Consider the following 26012-nt stretch of genomic DNA (forward strand, 5'->3'; position numbering starts at 1 on the left):
CCCTCTATGTTTGCATAAAACACAAATAATATACAAAAAATATGTAGATATTAACATCCCACTGAAAATTAGTAAATTATATATCAATATGTAGTTTCTGACAGCACAATTGTCTATAAATAATGGGCTGAATTCCTCATTAAATTGAATCCTAACTCAGGAGGTGACTCTACTGATCGGAAAAGGTTGCCTACAAGCTCAAAGTTAGTACAAAGCAATGTAAAGAATCTGCAAAATTCGCAAAAATCAGAGATAAAATTTTGATGGCCGAGTTTAGTAGTAGTCTTTCTAAGAATACAAAAATTTTCAAGATTTTTTTTTTATCCCACTGCATCTTATTTCAGTATAGCAATACTTTGGCCAGGATTGACACATAGGCCCAATAGGTCCGGGTCTAGGGACGCAAAAAAACAAGAAACGACAAAACACTGAACGATTTTCTTTTCTTGACAAAAAGTGGACTGATGTGATTTATCGTCAAAGTGCCATGTGTACTTTGCTGCTGCGCTGTCTCTTCACAGAAATGTGATTTTAAAATAACACAGGAGTTCTTTAGCCGCTTTTAAAACCGTTATATGTCTCCCAGGAATGGGAGCTGAGAGCTCGGTGTCCCCTCTCTCTTGTATTACTTTTGACTCATCACTCATCAATTATCCCCCAAATCATAATATTAGGAAGGGTTTCAAAGTCCACCTGTCTAGCGGTCCATTTTATGGCAGACCAATCCCTTTCGAATCATAATGCAGGTTAAAAATCTTGAGATTATAAAGGTTCCCTGAGAAAAACGTCTTGAAAGAAAATGAAATCTCTTAAAGTGTTATGTAACAACCCACGTATTTGTCCCCTTCAGTTATGACTGGGGATTCCCTACTAGACTAGCGGACTCTAAACAAGTCCAATTACGTAACAACCAAAAGTAAACAAAACCCATTACGTAACGAGCACCTGCTGGGTGGAATTGATCTCCAGGACCCCCCATGGGATTGAATTCTAAGAGTCCGGTGAGATTGAATACTAGGGGCCGTAGTAAAATTGCTCACTAGGGACCCCCAGTGGAATTGGATGCTAGGGTCCCCGGTGGAATTGGTTACTAGGACCTCCGATGGAATGAGCTGCAAGGGCCTCCGTTGGATTTGCTCGCTAGGGACGCCCGCTGGAATTGGATACTAGGGGTCCGGCGTCTTGAAGGTTCCTCACTAGTGGGCCCTGAAGGTGTTTTCAGGTCCTCGTAGGTTTTTAAGTAATCAGCAAAAAAGCACTACATTAGATTACACCCAAAGAAAACATTCCCTATTACATAACATCAAAACCCTATTACGAAACAACCGAAGAAATCCTGAGTTGGCAGGGTCCTGAAGGTTTATTCCTACAGCCTTTAGCTTGAAAATATTGAGTGATAAACAATGGGGGACATGTCCTTACTTGAGGGGGCCATGAAGGTTTTTTTCTGGCACTCATGAGGCTTTGAAACATAACGGTCAAAGAAAACATGATTTGGAGGGGGAGGCGCGAAGGTTTTTCCTGGCCCTAGTGGTGTTTTTAAACAATCTAAAAACTGTGATGTAATGCCTACATTTGCATCTTAATTATTGACCACCTGAAGGTTTTTTTCCTAATCCTCGCGGGTATTTAAAGAAAATAAACACGGCCAAACCCTATTACGTAACATCCCAAACAAACCCTAGTATGTAACATCCAAAGAAAAATCTATCACATCACCCTCAACTCCTCCTGCATAACATGCACCTGCATCTTCATGAAATTTACAAAAAAGTGTTCGAATCGGGATTCGAGGGGATAGGGCTGCCATTAAACTCATAAAGCTGTTACTATTGGTATGAAAGAGGAGCTGTTACTGTACAATATAGGGTGATACGAATGACACTATCTTCTTTATATTAAGAGCATGGCTGTTCGGAATAAAGAGTATATAATGCATATGGAGAAATTTAAATTCGTCTCTGTCGTCTCTGATAAATATTAAATAAAAAACGAGTTTTTTAACTGAAAATAAGGAGCGACATCAGAACTTAAAAAGAACAGAAATTATTCCATATATGGAGGGTTGCCCCATCCTCACTACCTTGCTCTTTGCGCAAACTTTAGTGGAAGGAGCAAGGTATAGAGGAAGGGACACCCCTTCATAGATGGAATAATTTCTGTTCGTTTTGAGTGTTAATGTTGCTCCTTACTTTCAGTTAAAAGACTTGTTTTTTTTCTATTTAATTTCTGTTTCTTTTTTAAATAATGCAGGTAAATTTGGCTTAGCCTCAGCGGAGACACGTTCGTTCATAAGAAATTGGGAACAATTTTACGATGAACTACGGAAACATATTTCGTTATTGAATTATTTATATCCTTTCGCAAGACAGATTAATATTCATTTTTCAGTCTAATTTATGTCCATATTGTTCAATGTTAAAATTCAAAGGAGCTTAAAAATTATCTTACAAGCCTTTGACATTACGATAACATCCGTTTTGTGACCTAGAAGTTAGTACCAGTTTTACACAGATTTTATATAACAGATCGTAAAGGCTCCCGGGGAATAGAGCCGAAATATTCGGGCTTTTATTGTTATTCAGGAAAAAAGGACTTTTTTGGTTATTTTCCACAGTCTTCTTTGAAATATTACGCTCGGTTTTCTCTATTTTCCTTTTTTTATTTGTATTTGATCTCAAACTTCTATAAACTGAGATATATAAAATTTACATCACGGTCGTACTAAGGGTGGGATTGTAGAATTGAACATCCTCCAAAAACGACATCGCGACTTAGGCCTTAGCGAGAGTGGGACATGGATTGTAGACTTGAACATCGTCCAAAACGAGATTAAAAATTAAACAAAAAGTACATAAAATTTTTGCTTGTATTGTAGCCAATAAACGATAAAAGTACATTTCAGAAGTTGCACCTTTACTAAAGCTGAAAATTAAAAGACAGTAAATGAGTCAATACAGGGCAAACTAGTCAGACCATAGCAATACAGGGGCAAACTAAAGTGTTCTAATTAGAGGGCTAGACATCTGGTTCTTAAACAGTTCATAACTTTTGTCTCTTGAGTCCGTGACGTATGAGAGCTCCCCAATTTGCGAGGTTGTATTTGGCAGCACTTTTGAGGGATTTATATTTCGCAAACAGTTCACAACCTTTGTCTCTTGAGTCCATGACGTATTTAAAAATAGAATTTGGGGCGGGAAGCAAACAAAAAGAGCACAAACGACTGGAAAATTCAACTGTAAAAATCATGAGATTTCAGGGAGGAGGACCTGGCCTGAGAGCTCACCAACTTGCGAGGTTGTATTTGGTAGCACTTTTGAGGGATTTATGTTTCGCAAACAGTTCATATTAAATTCCAACTGTTAACAAGCCACTGGCACGTACGCAGAGGAGGGGCCTTCGGGCCCAGGCCCCCCGAAATTTTGTGAAATGTTTAATATCCCCATGGTTTCTTGGGATTTCTGGCAAAAGTAGGACATTTATTAAGAATATAGATACATGTTTGAAGCGTTTTTTTGGGGATTTTACAGCATGCAATTATCCGGTCAAGTCACTGCCCAATTATTAACCCATGTTCTGTCTAACTTTTTACCCTCTTCGAAGTAATTAGCAATTGAACTGTTATTTTTTTTTTGTAAAGAGAGTTTGCTTTCCACAGCAAAATAGAATTATCCTTGATATTAGGGCCTTTATCCCCCCTTTTCAAGATAAAGTACAGCTTTTAATAGATCATAACCTGAGCCTAAAACGTACTTTTGAGGCTTCAGTCTTCTTCCCCCCATCCACTACAATACTAGAGATTAAAGTTAACCTGTTTTTTTTCCGACATACGTGCTTTTTGCATTACTAAATAAAAAAAGTGCTACTTTATATCTGCTCTTTCGAAGGTTTTGGCCCCCCTGAAACAAATTCCTGCGTACGTGCCTGACAAGCCACCAGGCATGTACAAACGAACTTAATTTCTTTTTTTTTGGCAGGTAGATAAACTAAAAAACAAAAATAAACACACTTGAAGATATTTGTAAGAAGCTTGAGGGTAAATATAAAAATAATGGTGGTAAATATAAGGGGTGGGGGAACAGGCCTGAAACGCCCTACCTTTCCTACGTCCCAGCATACAACATGAGGATTTAAGCCATAGAGATTAGGATTTCGACCATACACATAACCGATTTTCACATTTCAGTGGGTATGAAGAGGGGGCTGAAAACGTCTTTATGCAAAAAAAAAAACAAGTTTTTTTAACTGGAAGTAAGGAGCGACTACTCCGTATATAAAAGGGGCTGTCCCCTCATCAACGCCTTGCTCTTTACGCTACAGCTGGATTCTTTCTCAAAAAATTATTTTCAAAACAATAGAAAACTTTAGTGTAAAGAGCGAGGCGTTGATGAGGGGAGAATTTTCATATGTGGAATAATCTCTGTTAGTTTAAGTTTTAATGTCGCTCCTTACTTTCAGTCAAAGAAATTGTTTTTTTTATTTAATTTCTGAACCTTTTTGAATTAATGCAGGTTTTGATTTTGGCTCAACACATATGAATAATTAATAAGAAATTTGCATATTAATTTAACTTTTATTTGGCTTGTAGACTTTCTTAAAATTTGATCGGACGATTTTGATGAAAAAAGGGCGAGAGAGGGGGCATAGTTACCCTCAATTTTTTTTGTTAATTAAAAAAAGCATTAGACCTTTTTAATTTTATTAAAGAACGTTTGTATAGTAATAAATACACGTAGTTTACGAATTAACTTACGTAACGAACTTCTATTCGTCAATTTTCATTAAGTATGTGAGGGGGTTCGCCCCCTCGTCAATACATCACTCTTTACGATAAAGTTTGAATTTTGCTCCAATTCTTTAAGAATGACCACTGAATGCACAAAGGGTTTAACTAGAACAAATAGCTCTTACGAAAGTACTACAAAGAACTTTAGCGTTAAGATCATGGTATTGACGAGAGGGCGAACCCCCTCATATACATAATAATTAATGGTCGTTTTAAATTTTACTGTTGGTCCTTACTTTCTGTTGAAAAATCCTGCTTTTCTCGTTTAATTTCTGATCGTTTTTTAAATAATGCTGGAAAATCCGACGCCCCTTTCATGAAAAATGTCTCCATGGAAAGATCCTCCCGTGTAACCTTCTCTCCCCAACCCCAACCAGAAAAGATCACCCATTAAAATATATTTCCAATAGCCAATACTATATGTAAACAATGGCCAGAGTTCACAGCTTGCAGCCCTTCCCCAGGGACTGTGGGGGATTAAGTCATTCTCAAAGACATAGTTATCAGATTTTTCGACTATGCTGAACAAAATGGCTATCTCAAAATTTTTATCGGGTGACTAAGGGAGAAAAATGAGCGGGGGAGATGGCCTAGTTGCCCTCCAATTTTTTTGTTCACTCAAAAAGGGCATTAGAGCTTTTAATTTTCGTTCTAATAAGCCCTCTCACTATATTCTAGGATCACTGGGACGATAGAGTGACCCCTGAAAAAAAAGAAAACAAATACACACGTGTCGGTGATTATTCTTCTGGCAAAAAATACAAAATTCGACATTTTTGCAGATATGAGCTTGACACCTCTAGAGTAGGGTTGTCTAATATGCTGAATCTGATGGTGTGATGGTGTTATATTTGAAATCAGCATAAAAATAACAATTCTTTTGATGTATCTATTGGTATCCAAATTCTGTTTTTTAGAGTTTCGGTTACTACTGAGTCAGGCAGCTCCTTACTTGCAGTTTGTTACCATAAACTGTTTGAAAACAACTATCCAGGCAGATATCTCGGTTCTTTTAATACATCTAGCAAATTTTTAGATTTCAGAGCAGATTCCAAGTCTTCCCAGCTCTTACTCTTAGGCAGCGGTGTTTTGTATTACAATGCAGGGGAGGGCTTCCCCGGTGTGTCCCAGAAATCAGTAAAAAAAATCGACTCCATAAAATACAGCACATAGAGCTAAGCTTTTACCAACTCAGTTTTTAACAGGATAAAATAGAGTGATATAGTAAAAAAATAAAATAATGACCCAGGATAAATAAAGATAAATAGAGTTATTCAAAGAAGACTTATAACCTAATGATTTTGGTTGACAAATACAACAATTTCACAGACAGGAAACATTAAGAAATTTTATTCCTTTTAATGAGAAACAAGTATGTAAAAATGAGCAGCTCTATGAACATAAATACGGCTGTAATACCCCATAATTTGACTTGTGACACCTCCGTTCCTTGTTTTAGTTCAGTTCTTTCGAAGTTATCCGTGAACATTTTCAGCATATTTTAATCCTTTTGATCTGGTATGTTAAAATTTCAAATACGACATTTATAGATAACAGTGACGGAAGTGTTTTTACAAATGTACTATTTCAAGTACAGATAAGTAAATACAGGTCTTACCATTAACAACGGCAATTTTGGATCACTCGTGTTTTCTGTGACAAATGAATATAAAATGGAAAATATTATTTTCCAAAATGCTCCCTTTCAGTGGAAAATGAAATTATAGATAGGTTGTAAAACGTGAAATTTATGTCAGGAACAATACTCAGAAATAGCGACGTTAATTGGGGAGGGGCGGGTTCATATGCCCCCTAGATTAAACAAATATATATCTCCTAAATTTTCCTGATTTGACGCTACTGAGCCTGCTTTAACCTAATAACAATGTATCTGACTAAGGGGCCTTTCTTCCCCCGTATGTTAAAGGAACCATTATTTTATTTCAATTTTCCTAATTATCGTTTACAAATTTCCATTTAATCTACCATTCCTTTCAATTTGTCCCTGACACTGAAAAAAACTTTTGTACGTGGCTGCTTGCATCCATCAAGAAAATCATAGAAGGTCTGCTTTTTTTATGTCATTCAACACCATGTTCATTGATCATACATTGCACAGCTGGGCCTCCCTTTGAAAACAGCTTAGGAAACGGTTTTCGGCAGTATGCCAGATCTGACCATTAGACGTGATTATCATTAGCGCAGAAAGCAAAAAGGTAAAACTATAGTTGCATTAATATCCTAGATTTATAAAGAATCCTTATATCCTAGATCGTCATTTCTGAGTTGCTTAATACACAGGAATTTGCTCAGGAGGACGCAAGTTTGAAAAAAGGAGAATCAAAGAAATTCCCAAATAATATAAGAAAATTGTATATTTTATAAATATACTTGTTCATTGTCGCGTGCATATGAACAAGTGCATATACTTGTTCATTAATCAATGTTAATAAATAACAGGATAAGAAAAGTCTTATGACTCCTGGTTTTGGAGCACTGATCCCCTCCCTTCTATGAACCTGTTTGTTTCTGGCCCTAGAAGTTGTTTTCATAAAAATATATGCATGCTCTATTTTTATCTCTCGATTCCCAATTCCCTATTTCTGAGTTTTCTCTGTTACATATTCGGGATTTATTTGTCTTGGTGTCACCACCTTAAATGAAAAAAAAAAGTGGTTGAATATACTAAACCAACCAGGCTTCCTAAACGCGTCTGAGCTAGGTGCGAAATAAGTTGAACGCTTCCCAAATTGAAATACTGGCTGCGTTGCTACTGGAAAAACAATTTTTTACTTCATTCCAAATAAGCAACACCTGAGTAGGTCATCTCAACCCCCCCCCCCCCTCCCCTAACCACATAGGTGCCAACAAAACAATCTAACCGAAACTTTTCTAAGCTAGTAAAAGGCACACAAATCCAAAGAGTACTTAGAGAAGGCGGGGGAGGGGGCATTTGGTCTTAAACCTTGAGACAATTAAATTATCGCTATAATTTCTTACATATTCCATGTATTTCACTTTTTTTAAGATTTTTTGTACCCTCCCTCTGCCCAACACCGAATCAGGCGTAAGTTATGTTTTTGTGTCATTCATCAACCTGAAAAATTTTAATTAAAGCTTTAATTAACTTTTAAGGTTAGTAATGGTTGCAAAACTCTATTGAGATATTCACAGGACATTATGCATTTAGATTAACACTGGATGACCTTTTTGCCCTACTTAACACTAATGAGGAGATTTAAAATATGACATATAAATTATACAAATGGTTAAATAACTTGTAAAAAGTTAATATCCTCAACAAAAATATAGGAAATAGACAGTTGAATATTAGGCTTTAATCAGAGAAGAACAGTTTATTACAAGTTAAGGAAAATGAAGATTTTGGTGGTTTTATCATTTGTGCTATCTGTGGCATTAGTGGCACCTGCACCCCAAATTCCACTATTTCTACCCCTTCAACAGAACGGACAACAAAGACTTTTCATGCAACAAGCCTTTCCACAACAGTTTACTAATAAGCCAAAAAGGCCTCAGAAAATGAGAATAGTTGATTCAGGAATGAAAAGACCCCAGAGTGAAAAAATGGAAGAAGGTAAAGGACCCCTAAGTTCCCTTCTTTCTTTGATTTCTGGCCGTGATAAAGTCAAGACACAAGTGAGTCAATTAGACAATTCTCGTTCCCAACTAGTTCCTGAATTCAATATGGAAAGTTCAATTGCAAGTTTAACGTCAGCAATTGGTACAATCATGAGGAAAGATGAGTGTCAAAAGAAACTTCTTTGTGTGGTAGGCAAAGTTTTACCATTTTTACAGGGTTCGAGACTACCTCTTATGGCAATGTCAGCACTCGCACCCTCTCCAATTAAGGAGCTACTTCAGCCTCTCAACGACGGTCTTGTCAAAGGTGAAAGTTGCAGCAAATATGCTTGCTTTGACTTCTAATTTATTTTGTATCTAAACCTTACTAAGCAGATATTTAATAAACTATTTATTGAACTTATGTCTGTCTTGCTATTTATAGTACGAATGGACAGGATAAACTAGGATATACTAACGTACATGTCTTTTATACGAATAGACAGTGTTTATACGTTTTTAGCTTTAGGTTCATGTTCCCAGTGGAAGTTGGTACGCTATTTTTATGTAATCCTATGATTTAAACAGGAGATGACGATTTTCCATCCATTCGATGGCTGAGATTCTGCTCTGTCTATCTAACGGAGTTCAATTTGCTTTGTAATTTTTTATTGAAAATCGGTCGGAAACATCCAAAATACAAAAACAATCCTATTCTTAAAGCAATTGAATAAGAAAAAACTTTTTCAACTGAAAGTAAGGAGCAACGTGAAAATTTAAAACGAACAGAAATTATTGCTTACATGAGGGGTTGCCCCCTCGTCAATACCTTGCTATTTCCGCTAAAGTTCGTATTTTGTCCCAATTCTTTGAGAATGAATGAGTTCTGAATCACAAATGCCGTTTGATTGGGTAGCTCTTTTAGGGTACTAAAAAAAAACTTTAGCGCAAAGAGGGATGTACTGACGAGGCAGCGACCCCCCTCACAAGTAAATTTCTGTTTTTTATTTAATTTTTGATCGTTTTTTTAATAATGTTGGGCGATCCGGCTCCCCCTCCATGGAAAATTCCCTTTTCCCATGAAAATTTACTCCATAGAAAAATCCTCTCACGTAACCCCCCTGACCTCCATCAACCAGAAAGTCTCCCCCGAAAGCGTCTGTATACTTCCTAATAACCAATATTATATGTATAAAATGCGCAAAGTTCATAACTTCATCCCTTTCACCGGGGGGTCGTGGGGAGTTAAGTCATCATTAGAGACATAGTTACTGGATTTTTTGACTATGCTGAACAAAATGACGATCTCGAAATTTTGATTGAGTGAATTTGGGAAAAATTAGCGTGGGATGGGGCCTAGCTGCCTTCCAACATATTTGATCACTTAAAAAGGCCACTAGGACTTTTTATTTCCGATCAAACGAGTTCTCTCCCGGTACTCTACGATCACTGGTTTGATATGATCACCCCCGGGGAAAAAAACAAAATTCCACATCTTTGTACATAGGTGCTTGAAACCTCTTCACTAGGGTTCTCTTATACGCTGAATCTGAAGATGTAATTTTTACTAAAATTTGGGCAGATTTTTTGGGCTCGTGGCCTTTGATGGATAAGACTCAACTTAATAAATTACTCCTTACTTACAGTTCGTTTCTACGAACTGTTTGATTTTACATCAGTCTATAAATCTAATAATAATATAATAATGTTGCCCCGGGGAATGGATTGATCTGCAGCTCTAATAATATAAGTATTCAAGCTCCTTTAAGGAGACTGTCCATATGTACTACGTATGGACAAGCTCCGGCTACTGAATGCAGCACTCCACTGGTAGCCAACGCGATCATGCCCCAGTCGCAGAAACACCCTGCGACAGACATACCAGACAGATTTTCTTAACCAGAATACGTCAATCCAACCTACGTGGCAGGATATACTGGCAGCACCAAACCCACGAGAAGATTGTCAGCTCCTTGATGCCCTGGTTCCCTCAAGAGGCACAGGCGGGTTTAAGGTAAGGACACCTTACAATTGACTGAGACCGCAGTATAAACGTACCTAAAACAGCTAATGCACACGAAGATTCCCCAGCCCAGGAAACTCTTCTAAAAAAAACACGGTAGAGCGGAAAACCCGATATCTAGACATGAAAACGTATCAAAATCTCCCAAAAAAAGTCTTTTAATCTTCTGAATCTGCGAGTCTATGACTTTCACATAAGCATCAATCAAATAATTTCAGTGGTCTAACCAGCATTTCGTTTAGAGACTGGCCCAACTATGGGGAAGGTTTGTTTATAACCCTTGTTTAATCAAAGACGCACGCTTTCATTTTCACTCGTTCTTCACAATCCAGGGGAGTGTGGGAGTTGCAACCACATCCGGTTACAACAGTGAATTAATATCTTAAAGAAGAAAAAGATACAATAACGCTGTCTATGATATATTTCCCTGCCATATTAGATGGGTGAAAATACAATTTCCACTTCACTATTAAATACAGGTTTTGGTCCAAAGAAAGTTTCATCCTGTTTCTAATACAACTCTTACGCTGAATTTGAAAAATGAATCAGAATTATTTCCTCCCAAGCACTTTTTGCGTTATATTTTTTTTAAACAACTTTCACAGGTTTGGGATATAAAACAGGGTGGCCGGCGTTTACCATCCGGAAAATACCCCCTCCCTCCACGAGAAAACCCTCAGGTTTTCTCGAATCAAATTCGGAATGAATTCTGCTTATTTTGAGGTTTAACGTTACTCTTTATTTTCATAATAACAGCGTAGACCAGAAATATTCTCAGAAATCATAAAGGAGGAGATATCAATTTCACATTTGTTAGCGTTTTTAAATCTTCTTTGTCCCCACCCCTAAAAAATACTCCCATACCCTCCCCACCAAAAATCCCAGTTACGTCCAGGATATTACGATTTATACATCAATTTCTGCATCCACCCTCCCCTCGTCTCTCCCTTAGAACAAATTCTGAATTTATCTGATAGCTCAATGAGAGTTGGGATGTTTTGGCATTAAAATGCACCCTTTGAGGTATCTCCCTCTCTCCATAACTAAAAAACAATTAGAAAACCCCATTGTAAAAGTTTAAGTGCCTTTTTAAGTTTTGTAATTTGTCCCTTGCTTATAGGTAGAATTTGTTATTGGGAACATACGGAAATTTTCAGTGGGTAGAAAGTGTTTGGGAATAATTTCCTTTCAGCGGGGACGTATTTATTACGGGGGTAGTTTTCAGGGGGACACCTAGAACCATAAAAAAGAGGAATTTTAACTGTTTATAAAATTATCAAGGCCCATAATGTAAGTTTTAGAGTTGAACTCAAAAATCTTACCAGGTGTTTATTTCACTCATTATTTAGTGAAATTTTTATTATTTCATTTATTATGTACATTATTGCACTTGCACAATGACACTTGAAGTTATTTCCCTTCCGAAACAGCAAACATTAAAATGAAACAATTTTAAACGAATTATTACAAAAAGTGATCACATTTTTGAATTAAACATTGAAAAGTTACAACAGGGAACTTTTCAAAATAATTGAAGTCATCATCAAAATCTTAAAAAAAGGCCCAATTCTGCAAAACGAACTTAAAAAAGCTGTGGGGAATCGAAAATTTACATGTTCAGCACACAAGTTATAGCAGTCAAATCAGTGGCTTCAATTCACGAAAATTCAGGTTGAAGGGGGCAAAATTTACTTTTCAATATCTGAAGGAGGGGTGGGGGGCAATTTTTTCAATAATTTTAATGATAATATCTAAAAGTCAATTTAAATTGAAAATACCACTAAACATGGGAATGTTTCAAAATATGGGGTGGAACAGCTCCCCTTGATCCAATCGATGCCACTGAGTCACATAATCAGTTAATACTTGAAGTGAAAAAGAGAAGAACGGTTTTTCCCCACTTAGAAAGCTCTAGGGGTTGGGGCTTTTTACCGTGCACTTTTCTCAGAATCTTGGTTTCTTTACCACTCGCCCCTCGCAATTTCTTATATTCTCCAAACAGTTCGTTGATTTTTTTTTAAATTATCAACCTCTCCTTCCGAATTACTGTTCCCTTAAACGAGTAGAATTCTAGCTCTAGCGTATGTACCACAGAAGTGTTTATTTATAATAGAGCACAACTTCTGGCGTCCATTCTTCCATACCCCCAGAAAAGACATCCTTGAGGAGCTTGGACCATAACAGGGAAAAGTATGTTTGGGTTCAGCATTGTCAACAAGTCAGCATTACAATTTAACCGTTTCTCGTACACCGTAGAGATCTTTCTACAATACAGTACATTTGTACATTTATGGTACAACCAAAAATTTCTGGTACATTTTGATTACATTCGACAGGTTTGGTTTTACTTTTTCGAACTTTCCCTCCAGTCGGCTCTTAGGGATATAGCAAAAGAAAGGGGATGTTTCGTCGAGCACAAAATCATTACACGAGCAAAGTCGCTTAAAATCGGTTTCTCAAAGAGGGTGAAGATGTGAACGTAAGAAAACTTGTTTTTCAGTTAATTCTGGTATTTTTGTCGGTTAAACAGAAACTGACGTAGAATGCTACAATTTCGCCCCCAAAATCTTTTATGGTACAATTTATTCCGAAGCGTAGGAAACACTGTTTAGGTCACAGATTGGGTATCATTTGATTACCATTCTAGTTAGATATATTGCAGCCATTTATATAACTTATTTTTTATTTAATATAATATAACTTTATTTTTTTTTAATAACTTTTAGCACCCAGTTTTGTCTGTTCAGCAGAAGTCGGTGCTTTTATGAGATATGAATGGAGCTAGGAGCTTAGATACATATCTAGGTCGTGATTTAAATTCCTTCGTGAGAGTGACGTTCATCTAGCTCACTATCACTCTAAGTTCAATCTTGAAGCATTCAAAAAAAAGTTCAAATTTACTAAACGGCGATGGGTAGTCACGTTGAAACGCAAAACTGAATGCAATAAAACGGAACAAGAATTTCTAGGAACCGAAAAATTTAATCCTTATGGATTATTTTGGGGAAACCAGTATTATACTTATATTCACACAGACTGTTGAGCCGGGGAATCGTAATATAGAGTGGATTCCGCATTGTATCCTCATAGCGGTAAAACTGTAGAATAAGTTTACATAAATAATTCAAGAAAGTCAAAGAATTCAAATCTGGAAAACGTTGGTCGTTCTTTCCTATCAAGACTATCTGCCCCTACAACTGTGAGCTTCGGTTTATTATCTGCCGTAAAATAGTTCAGTAGCTTTAACTGCGTACACCACAATCCTCACTGTTAAATTTGTCACTCTTGAAATGTCTTCTCAGGCCTTTAAAACTAAATGGGACCTTTTTATGGCCAGGATTATGCTTGTCATAATTGATTGGATTAAACTTGACAGCTAGAATTACCTTTGCAGCCATCTTCAAAAGAGAGTAGCGGTAAAAAAAATTCAAAATAATGCGGCCAAAATAAAAATCTTGGACTCGCTCACTGATTTTCCCTAATGACTGGCTTATCTCTTTTCTTTATAATTTGCAGGTATTTTAACCGCAGGCATTGGGTTTTTCAGTGCACAGATCTGGTAGATAACCACACAAATACGAGGTAATATAAGCAATCGTTTCTCCACAATATGTAGCGGAATCCGCTCAGTGTCAAAATTGACTTATTTTTCCGCGCAAACTAACTTGTGCCAGCGTTAACAACATCTCTTATTAAACAAATTAAGGACTTAAGAAATCTTATCTGAGACGCATTTAAAATTTAACAATTGCGATCCCTGTTTTTTTTAGGAATCATCCACGGCTGATTATTTCGAGTTCCCGAATTTCAAAAGCACATAACTTTTTGAATTAAGAATCTGCATCTTCTACCCTTTGAGTTGTAGGCTAACCCAACTTGTACTTACATCAACAACATCTGCAGCTCGTATGTACAACTTCATCGCCTCTTCCGGCAGATCGTTAGCGATTGCTTTGGCAGCTTTATCGAGGGAGATGGCAGCAGTATCCGGAGCCCCATATTCTAGATAAAGATTGCATGCTTTGTGAGCCAGATCAGGAATGACGTCAAATTGATTCAAATCCTTTGCTATTGCAATTACTTGGTCAATGCATCTATGAAAATATTACTGTTAAATTATGTTATTACGTTAAACATGTAAACTGGAACAATTGGAATAGGATGAAATCCACACAGAAGGTCAAACGCCATTTTAGAACAATGATAAAGAACCTTTCACACTACGTATATAATTTTCTATGCTAAATTGTCGACTTAAGCTACGTCAAGCATAACCTTTCAAACTTACACGAGTCCTTTCTCACTTGGCAAACGTGAAAATCCATAGAACCGCGGTAATCATCGTCTAAAATCATCACAATCATCATAAGCGGACAATTCAAAAATAAAAATACTGAATACAAATAAAGCTTCAAGCGTGAACAGCTTTATAGGGAAAAATTATCAATTCATTTTCAACATATATTGATTTTCCATCCAGAAATTTCAGTTTGCTGCTGCTATATTGACTTTTCTATTAGGTAACGTAAAATTATAAGTAGAGCTCGAGTCTGCTTGGCGCTGTCTCGGTTATGGGCAGAATTCGCTCCGCAACATCGCATAACACAACATAAAGAATTAAAGTAGGCTGGCGTGGAAAGTTCCATGGCTTAGCATGAAATAACCACAATACTTTTCATTTGCCCTTTAAATTAGGCTGTCAATGGAAATTTAAATCCCCATAATCCATATCGACAGCCTAAATAATTTGGTAGTCGAAGAAAATTTCCATTAGTTTTATTTTTATCGTGGTCAACTTGGTCCTTGATAAAAAAAGAAAATAATCGATTTGATCCCTCATGTAATAAAGCCATAAAGCAGTACTACTGGATCATGACAAAATATTGATCATGATGTATCAGATACAGAAGGTACAACTAAAGGCTAAAAGCTATGCTTAGAGTTAGTAATTTTGCTAATTTGTTAAGAGTTAAGGGAAAAAACTAGTGAAAGGAATAAAACAGGAAAGCAATGGCATTTGTTGGATATAGTCACAAACTTTGAAAACACTTGAAAAAATCTGAAATTTCTCAGATTTTGAAAAAAACTAGAAGAAATCTGAAAACTGGAACATTGAAAAAACCTGGAATTATTAAAGAAAAAAGGTAAAAATACATGTTTAATAACAAACAGTATGTAATATTAAGTTAGAAATATAAGCAACATTTTTTAAACCTTACTTTTAATGCATTTTTTTCAACTTACATTTTTTAACATGTATTTAAGATACCGCGAACAGAGCATTTTTTCAGTTTATACGTGGATTTCTGCTATCAAAGAATATCCAAGGTTTGAAATCGAAACCTCTTGGACTCTCAGGAAGTTTGGGGAGACAAAACGTCTTACCCATTGAAAATAGAAATTCCAGGCTTAACCTATACACGATCGATCTACATGTAACAAATTGAATATGTATTTCCTGAATGATTCATTTTAATAATCTTTAGGTATCCTTAGTTTAAATAAAGATAAACGGAACGAACCCTATATTAAAGCAAGAGGAGAGACGAGGGCTTTTGGTATCTTCTATATTTCAAACCATATGCAAGATAGATCCGGGTGGCAAAAATTATATATGTATTTCCTGAATGCTCTACTCTAAAAGTATTTAGCTCCCCTTGGTAAAAAAATGAACTGTTCAAATAACTTTTCTAGGAAAAAAGCCTTTACTTTAATTTAGACAGATTTTAATTGTCCAAGAGAACGAGCTGAGAATAACACTTATAATTATACAGAGAACTTCATTTTAAAATGGCACAGCTACAGAAAAGCTAAAAATACGATAAAATATAAGAACTAAAAACATATAAACTTACTTTGCGGCAGAAAATAATCTAAGTAATTTATTGTTAAGGTAATATAACCATAAAATGAAAAAAAAACTTTAAAAGAGAGGACAAAAGAGAAAACAGAGAGAGAGAGAGAGAAAGGGACAGACAAGACTTCGAACAAATAAGAAAAATAAGCCTCCCAAGAGGAAAAATGGTTTGTAGATTTTTATCAAATTGAAGTATTAGTAACGACAAGGCTCGAGAGTGTTTACTGGATCTGCAGTAATCATCTGAAACATTTCGAAATAAAGACACACAGTCTACAGTATTTACTGAGCTAGTAGTCAAAGAGTTGAAAACACGGCAAATGTGCATTTTTAGGCCAAAAGCTTTTGGCTAGAAACATTGTGAAGAAATCATGGCTTCTAAATCGTCACTTACTACATTGCGGCTTTCATTCCACAAAAATTCTGGATCCCCTCTTGAGAAATAGCTAAGTGAAAAATGAACAGAGTAATAAACTACTACTACTTACAACCAACAGCAGCACCAAGTCGCCTGGGGCCAACACAGTTGAACACGCTCCTCCTCCATTCCAATCTTTTTGAAGGGTCCCACTTTACACCCTCCCAAGAAGTTCCCATTTCCCTTTAATCTTTCCTTACGATATCCTCCCATCCCATTTAAAGACGACCCGCTCTTCACTTGGCCATATACGGTTGACGACAAGGACAGTCTTTGGCAAGCTGTCATCCTGCATTTGCAGAACTTGTCCTAGCCATCTCATCCTTTCTCTCAATATAGCCCTAAAAAGCGAGATTAGACCACGTTTTTTATTTACAAGAATTAAAAGACGCGCTAAGCACTTATTCTAAACATTAAAACCGACGTGACATCGCTTTAACGCGGTGACCCGAAAGCATGAACAAAGCCAAGACATCCACCCTCAACCACCAGAAATTATGATTTAGCATTCAAAGGCGCATCCATCCAAGGTGTTTGATGCCTTCCAAATTTTCCCAGGGAAGAATGAATGAACTTTATTACCCGTAAAAGTATAAAAAAACACAAAGTAAGGAGTATTATAAATAAACAAAAACAAAAAGATAAACAGCAAAGGAAGAGTACTTTATCATAACTATAGTAAGATTATCAATAATTATAGTATGGTTGAGTAAGTTTGTAGTGAGATTTCTACAAAAACTCTTTTATACCTAATTTTAGTATGATTCTTTGATAATGATTGGTTGATATTTTTCAACATTTAGAATCCTTTAATTATTATTTTAAATTCAATTCGAAAAGTTACGTTAGAATGATTCTGAATATTGGTTTGATGTGTATTTCCAGAATTATTTTAGGTGAAGCTTTTCTGCATAATCTTAACATTATTTGTGCTATTTTAGCAAATAAACCATATTCACACACAGAGTTTTTCTAGGAAACAACGATACCCCCCACAAAAAAAAGATAAAAAAAAGTATAGCACCTGTCCCCCATGTAGAGATAAATAAATTAAAATGTTGCTATAACATAATTGAATATAAACAATTGGATATATTGCAATAACATAATTGGATATACACTGTTTATTTGATAACTTAAATAGAAAGCCTCGTAATTTTTGATAGAGTACTTATTTCTACATAACGTGTAGATTCATTTCTGGGATGAAACAGAAATGCTGGTTCTTTCTCCTGGGGGCCATCTTTCAAAAATATTTCTTGGACTTTGGACGTATTCCCTTCAAGATAGATTAAAAAATTGCACATGGTTGAAACTTCAACAACCAATTCTTACCTAGAATATCAGATAAAAGATGTGCACACAAAAACCACATTGTGCTTTTCTATCATTTTACGTACAGAACCGTTTAAAAATGTTTAGCACCCAACTGAGTACAGGACCGAGTTAAATGTTAATGAATCCCTTTATTTTATCTAAGACGGGTGCTTGAAGCATGATACATTAGTAGATGGCGTCAAATTACTTTTAATAGGAGCACTTTTGAATAATTTTTTCATATAATTTAAAAGTTAAACAAAATATCTACATTAATACTTTTTAAACTACATAGTTTGTACTCCAATAATTTTTTCTATATACGTTTAATCTGTACATTAAAAGAGAACAGTGCATTGTTTTCAACAGAAATTGTTCCAAATTAATTTTTTTCTGCTTTCATAGTAAATTGAAAAAGTCTATCTAGATTGGCAGTGCCTTTTAAATAAACTAGTTCCTACATTAATAATTTTTTCATTAGTTTTCCAATTTTATTTCTCACATTCACAGAGGACAGTGCAGTATTTTCAATGGAAACTGTCCAGATTTACTTCTTTTTTTTACTACTCCACCTCATTGCGACAAAAGGATACGCTCCGGTCTGCTTGTGACACTGGGACGCTTTCTGCAAAGCTTCTTGACACTGAGAATAGGCTTTGGCGTTCCGGAAACAAGTCGCTGAAAAAAGAAACATACGTCAGTACTAATCTTCACTAAGCATGGTTCAGTCTAAACATCAAAGAATATGGAAGACTTACAAGAGTAGAAATTGGTCCTAATGTTACAAAGAAAAATCACCAACACCATCTAGTATTTGGCGATTTTGTTCCTATTTTAGTCTACTCCAAACCATTGCATACTTGTCTTTTCAGATACTTTAAAATAAAGGGAAGGATAAAGAATATTGGATTCTGTCACCATTAGACGTACTACCTTAAAGCCAACTGGCCTACTTCCCCCAACAATATTTTCTCCAGCTATCGAAGCATCACTTGTGCAGACTAGATTTTGATGTAATATAATTTTTGAAAAAATTACAGATTGAATAGAACTTGTAGATTAATTTCAGCTTTGAACAAATAATTGCACATCAACTACGTCAGTTACTCATCTTTCTTTTTGAATTTTTTTACTTTTTTAGTAACTTTTTTTAGTGACGCTATACTATGCGTGATACTAATAATTCTTATACATTTTTTTCTCATACTACAAAGATCCAATCCTTAAAAACATACTATTATGTTTGCTACAGACTAGAGAGACAGAAAATCAATAATTCATTTCATAAACTAAGCAAGATATGTTTTAAAAGTGATAAAACTCAAAAGCCCTATTTTCCAGTTGTCAATACCAGAAAAATGGGTACATAAGTCTGCCATAACAAGGTTTATGTAAAAGCCATTTAAATCTATTTAGTTTTTAGACCAGAAAGGGGTTAGTAGGGCAAGCTTTAGCACCAAGGATGATCAACTCCTACCTTATATATAACAGTGATTATGGTAACAGTTGGGGGGGGGGGGGGTAGGTTATCTTTCTTTCTTTTTTTGCTCGACAGATCCGTGAAATAGGAATCCGATTGCTTTTTGGCTAATCGAAGCCAAAGTGGAGAGAGCAAGTGACCTGTTGATTCCTTTAAGCAAAGATTGAGCAAAATTATTCAATCTAATGACTAAACTGGAAAAGCTAGATTCCAGATACTCTTCATGCACGAAACAAGATATAAATAAACTAATAAAACAACATTTATTTTTGCTACACTCAGCGTCCATTGGAGGACAAGGGGGCTAGTTGAGTAATTCGCTAGATGGCTCTGCAAGTAGACTTGCAATTTCCTAACAATGAAGAATGGAATATATTCAGTCTTGAACTAAAACCAGCTTCACAAATAAAATATATACACAACGACAGCAGTTTAAAAGGCCCTATCAGATGTTGTGGATTTTTTTTTAATATTTGAAAATATATCCTTAATGGAGCACACTGAATCGATTGATCCATTTCGATTTTCAGTATATCATTGTGTTCAGACAAAATGTTCAGAAATTTCTTCTGTTTCACAACACCATTATTTGAAGACAAGGGAGCAATCAGCAGCCAGTGTTTGGTCCTTTGATTCAGTGAATTTAAATTCGAAGCAGTCAATAAGATATGTAAGGCTACCTTGAGACTTAGGCACTTTATTACAAATAGAAACCCTCTTTAGAAACGAAAAAAAGACTAAAAACACATCGCACGAACCAAAAATATGTGAACTATAAAAGAAAGGGACAATCCTATATAGTCAGGGGTTGATAACCTGGAGCAGAGTAAATGGTATTTTAGACTTAATTTAGGTTAACAAGATTAACTCTTTCCAGTTGAAGTAACATTTTAGATAATAAGAAGAAGCCACGGATAAATTAAAGAAGGCTATAATAGGATAATAAGGATGCCATGGCCTTAGGTAATAGCCATAGATAAATCCACTTAAATCAATATTTTTTTAGTTCCATTTCTGTAAACAGTTAAGGCCACTAAAGACAGAAGAAAAAGATATGGTAGGTAATTCAGACCAACTGAATTGCCTATATTCATCACTGAACTTCGGCACAACAGATTAGTCAACATCACAGTCTGTCTTAAGCACTAAATAAAAGATATAAATGGCAACCAAATCTTATCTAAAACTTGATTAGTTTTGCTTTAGAGAAAATGGCCATTGGCTTCTTTTATCTCCAATTGAAATTCGGGTCCTATAAGTCTAAGCTATTTTTCTATAGAAAGTACTTTTCAGCCACAACACCACTAGAATTCAATATATTTGGTAGATGTACTACAGATTAAGGAAAAAAAAGAGACGACTAATAATTTAGAGCAACTATCAAAGTCTGTCTCCAGCATCAAATAAAATAAAGAAACAGTGAGAATACTACAGAAAATTATTTTAATTTCTATATTTTGACTTCTCTCTATAGTCAAAATTCGAAGACTCCACAAGACAAAGATTTTTATACAAAAAATATTTTTCTAAATATAATAAGTCTATAATCCAGGATTTTTTAACTAAGATTTTGGGCACCACAAGGCTAAGTTTTTTTCTAGCCTATACATCAAAGGAGAGCATCATAACAGCTGTAGTACAAAACTAACTAGACCTACGTTGCCTGGGCAACGTGAAGTGTTGCGGCAACCTTTGCCCGGCTTTGCCGATTAAAGTGTTGCGAGAGCAACACTTTGGTTTTGTTTCTTCGCTATCGGTTAAATGCTGAAGTTGTCAGCCTATCGAAGCTTTTAAAACAGTATGTTCAAAGAAGAACGCAATCAGTAATCACATGATCACACCCCAGCGTTGAAAAAACAACAACAAAAGAATATTGAAAGAAAGGACTAAATTGACTTTGCAGCCAGTTGAACATTATCTTTTTCAATCGTAGACATCGTAACGGATGAAAACTAGGAACAATATCTTGTATAATCTAGTTGGTATTAATTATAAAACTATCCGGAGCTTTTCAGGATCAAAATACCATAGATGACATTCTATTAATTATTACGAAACTACCTCATTGTTTTGTATTATCGTTTGTACCCGTTGCGTAACATCTTAATTCTAGGTTACAGTGATTGATAGACCATCGATATGAACTTTCTTACCGACAGATTTACAGGGATCGAATACAATGTGCACCAATTTGGACAAATTTCTAGCCTAAAGTGAACCGATTTTTACTTACAAGTCCCTCTCTCGAGATAGACATCAAGTTCAACCGGAAACAAATAATGGGTACACCAACAAGCAAAAGTTGCAAACTCCTCATCTCTGAAAATGATTGTAACCTAACAGCCGATTATTACTTACTAGGCCCCTAAATGTCACTTTGCAGCCGGTTGAACTTTATCCTTTTCAATCGTAGACATCGTGACGGATGGAAACTTGGAACATTATCTTATGTAATCTAGTTGGTATTATAAAGCTATCTGTAACTTTTCAGGATCAAAATACCATCAGGGACCCATAAATTTCCTGTAATGACTCGCCATCCAGGATCGCTTATTATTGGATGGCGAGTCATTACAGGAAATTTATGGGTCCCTGATTCCATAGATGTGTACCAATTTGCACAAATTTGTAGCACCTCGTGAGCCTCCTCTAGCAACCGATTCTTACTTACAAGTCCCTCTCCCGGGATATACATCCAAGTTCACCGGAAACAAATAATGGGTACACCAACTAGCAAAAGTTCCAAACCCTTTGTCGCTGAAGTCATTGTAGCCTAACAGCCGATTATTACTTACAACTCCCCTACATGTCTTACAATCGGGAACCAAGTTGTTCTTACCATCAATTACACCAGAAACAGATAATAGGTACACCAATCAGCAAAAGTTGCAAACCCCTCATTGCCAAAGATGATTATAAGCTAATAATCGACTGTTGCTTGGAAGTCCCCTACATATCTCACAATTGGTATCGGCCTATTTTTGGTTCAAGTGTGTACCTTACCACTGAAGTTGTCAACCCCTTGAAACTTTCAAACTGGTGTATGTCATGAAGGAATTTTTGCAACAAAAAATGGATGACATATACTTTGATCAGCTCATCAAGGTCTATCGATTGTCATTGAAAAAAAAAATTCTATCTGTCTTAGTTCAAAAGTTGACTTTTTTGCCGGAGGCCAACTTTCTAACACCACCACTTAGAAAGGAGCAAAGGATAAGCTCTAATTTCTTTAGCAATGAGAGAACTTTTAAAGTTTAAGAGGTATATCTGATACCATTTCTCTATTGCAATCCCAAGTAGAAAAAAAAGAATGGTAAAGTCAGCTGAAATCACGAACAGAAATGGCTAGAAACAATAGATGGCAGCACTTTCGGACCCGTGGGAAAATCGCACTTTTTGTTTCTGTAAATTTTTCTATTTATCACTCAAAGAAGATATATTGGCTGTGGGGCCGGGGAACTACCGCATATATTTAACACTTATAGATTTTAGTCCATCTTCAATTTGAAACTGGTGCCTGCCTGCTTGCCTGCTAGAACGGAGCTTTCCACTCGAAAGCAGAAACATGGTTTGATGAAACGAAAGCTTGGCTGCACAACTTCAGACACTCCTCTCTGACATAGGCTATATAACTCCACTTCACTTCGCACACCATAGGCTCTGGCTCGAGGACAAGCAAAAACCATCCTTTTTGGCCCCAGGCAAGAGTTCTACGGAGCTTTCCAAAATGTAATGTCATATTCATCAATCCGGCCTGAGGTCCACACTTTCCGTAAAAACCGCACAGGTTAGACCCTTACCAGTTTCCAGGAATAAGCTGAGATCGGCGGCATAGGAAAAAAAACAAACAAAAAAAACGGGACAAAACCAAAGTGTTGCTCTCGCAACACAATTATGCCCTGGAATAATACAGTTTAATTCTATATACAGAACAGAGGGACCACAGATCGTTCCCTATGATGACTTGACTGAAAATTCCTATTGTCACAGAAAATCATTTTTTTTAACTTTTGGAACAGACACAAGCAATATTACTTTTGGTGGGAAAGGACAAGCGCAAAAAAATCCTTTTTAATTTCCCTCTTAATTGTTGTCTTCTAACATTGAATAGCACTAGGGCGTCTTTCAACACCGGGGGGTTGTAAAATAGGTTTTATTGTACAGATTTTAAAGGTAAAACAATAACTGCAATCTATTAAACAGTCAACTTAGGCCCATAGTAACCAAAAATAAAACGTATTTCCAGAGAAGCTGTTTTGAAAACATTGCCAATTTAGACTGATTTAAAAACAGTAAATAATCTTGAGATTCAAGTTAATCGTGATTTATAATGACAAAAGCAAAGGAAAATGTTTAAAGGAAACTGTTTAGAGACAAAAGAAAAAAGTAAATTGACACTGATTTGAAAGTGGTACCTGTTATTTGGGCTCAACTTAAAGTAAATAAGGAACTTATCATATTTACTATCTGTTTTTAATATATTATGTACTAGGCTTGTTGCGAATGCTCCTTTAAGGCTAGGGTGTTTTCACTGTCTTATCTGTCTTTAGCAAAAAAAAAGTGCTTAACATCGTTACTACACTTATTTTTGGGTCTCTTATTCATTTTGCTTTTTTCAATCTTGTCATCATGTCAATGACAAGTTGACAACTTGTCATCATGTAATTTTCTTGTCATCATTGTCAATCTTGTAACATAGTGGATTGATGCTCTGCACGACAATACGAGATTAACGATTTAACTACTGCTGCCACAATGCCTAAAATCTGCCCCTATAAATATTTAATAACAGCAACAACAACAAAAAAAGTTTCTCAACTGAAAGTAAGGAGCAAGAATTAAAGTTAAAACAAATAGACACTATTCCGTATTGGAGGGGGGTTGCCTCAATACCTCGCTCTTCGCACTAAAGAGTTTTAGAACGCGTAAAAGAGCTTCTTATTCCAATCAGAGGACCCATGTGTTTTAGGAGCTGTTCTCAATGAATTGGGATAAAAGTTAAACTTTAGAACAAAGGGCGAGGTATTGAGGAAGGGGCGATCCCCTCATACGGAATTATCTGCTCGTTTTAAGTTTCAATGTTACTTCTCACTCTCAGTTGAAAAAAAATTCTTCTTTTCATATTTGATTTCTGATCGTTTTTCAAGTAATGCTGAAGAATCCAGCTTCCCTCCATGGAAAATTCCCTTCCCTCACAGAAATTAAAGTTCCTCTCACGTAAAATAACACCCCCTTCCTGAAGAATTCCCCTGGACAATTCCATCGTCTCTGAAAACCCCCCAGGGATACTTATTTTAGACGATTCCGCCTAAAAAGTTCTTCTTAGCATACTTTTATTTGAAAAATACTTTAATTACTGATCTTTTTTCAAATCATGTCGGAAATCCCCCCTCCGTTGACAATTTTTCCAGGAATCCCTCACCACCAGGGGATTATCGCTCCCACAGAAAATACCCCCATAGAGAATTTCTCCTGCGGAAAATTCCCCCATGGAGAATTTCGCCCTTGAAAAATTCTCCTATATAGAATTTTTCCTGGGAAAAATCTCCTCCCCCCCATGGAAAAGCCCTCCAGACAATCCCGATGCTGCTGAAAATTTCCTCCGGAATATCTCCAAAAGTTAAACTTAGTCGGTAAAGACAGTTTAAGACAATGAAAACAACTTCGTGAAAGAATTCTGGCAAATCCCGCTCTAAAATCTTTTCTAGAAAGTTCACCCCCAGAAAATTTACACTGTAGTTAATCCCAGCAAGCAACAATTCTCCAGGCCTTCCTTGAAAAAAATATGTCTGGATACTTTCCAATAATAAATGCTATACGTATGGGTAAATTTCATAACTAACAGTCCTTTCACCAAGGTCTGTAAGGCAGGGCTGCCAACTGTCGACGTCAAAAAAGAGTGCAAATCAAGGCCAAAAAGGTGCAAATTGTTAAAAAAGGGTGCAAGTCAAAAAAATTCCACGCGCGCAATCCCTTTTACTGTCCCGACCACTCTTACTCCATTTAAAAATAATTATCGATTATTCTATGATCAATAAACATATTACCTTTTAGTTTTTCAAATATATTTTATATAAAGTTAAGAGGACTCCCTACTTAAATAAATCTCTAAATCACTGGCTAATGATTTTCATTCTTTTTTAGCTAAAAAGATAATGCTCTGCTTGAAATTTGCTGGTGCTTACTTTGATTGCTTGGATCTTTAACTACATTATAGGTAATAGGCTTAGGACTGTCTGTGCAGGATTTCGACTCTTGTTGATAGAAGAGCATCGCTATGTGCTGAAAACCATATTGTGACCAAGATGGGCCCAGGATTGCACAAAGCCTCCAACTTACTGGAGGTCTCAGGGACTTCTTGCTGTCCGGTTCTAAGCCGGCTTAAGCGCTTCGGTGTAGACTTGAGAAGATATGTTGGTCCCCATCCTGCACTGGTATCCGGGATCACTGCTTTTCTTGAGGCCAAAATAATTTCAAAGATTTAAAGAACATGAAAATTGGAACTTGGAATGTTACGACGTTAAAAAATGAATATCGCATCGACATTTTGAC

At 36.1% G+C, this 26012-nt stretch overlaps 1 protein-coding gene and 1 long non-coding RNA gene across 2 annotated transcripts in view; one reads left to right on the forward strand and one right to left on the reverse strand.

The window, feature by feature from the left end:
* Nucleotides 1–26012, forward strand: part of LOC136031832 (uncharacterized) — a 275292-nt gene that overhangs the window by 117786 nt on the left and 131494 nt on the right. The window lies entirely within an intron of this gene.
* LOC136031830 (gamma-soluble NSF attachment protein-like) overlaps nucleotides 1–26012 on the reverse strand; it is a 77342-nt gene that overhangs the window by 28959 nt on the left and 22371 nt on the right. Inside the window, exons 3-5 of the mRNA XM_065711658.1 lie at nucleotides 18574–18658; nucleotides 16244–16261; nucleotides 14275–14482 (exon numbers count right to left, since the gene is read on the reverse strand). Of these exons, the coding sequence (XP_065567730.1) occupies nucleotides 14275–14482; nucleotides 16244–16261; nucleotides 18574–18658 (311 nt within the window). The remainder of the gene's footprint in view (nucleotides 1–14274; nucleotides 14483–16243; nucleotides 16262–18573; nucleotides 18659–26012) is intronic.

This window comes from Artemia franciscana, chromosome 10, assembly GCF_032884065.1.
Source record: "Artemia franciscana chromosome 10, ASM3288406v1, whole genome shotgun sequence".
Taxonomy (NCBI): Eukaryota; Metazoa; Arthropoda; class Branchiopoda; order Anostraca; family Artemiidae; genus Artemia; species Artemia franciscana.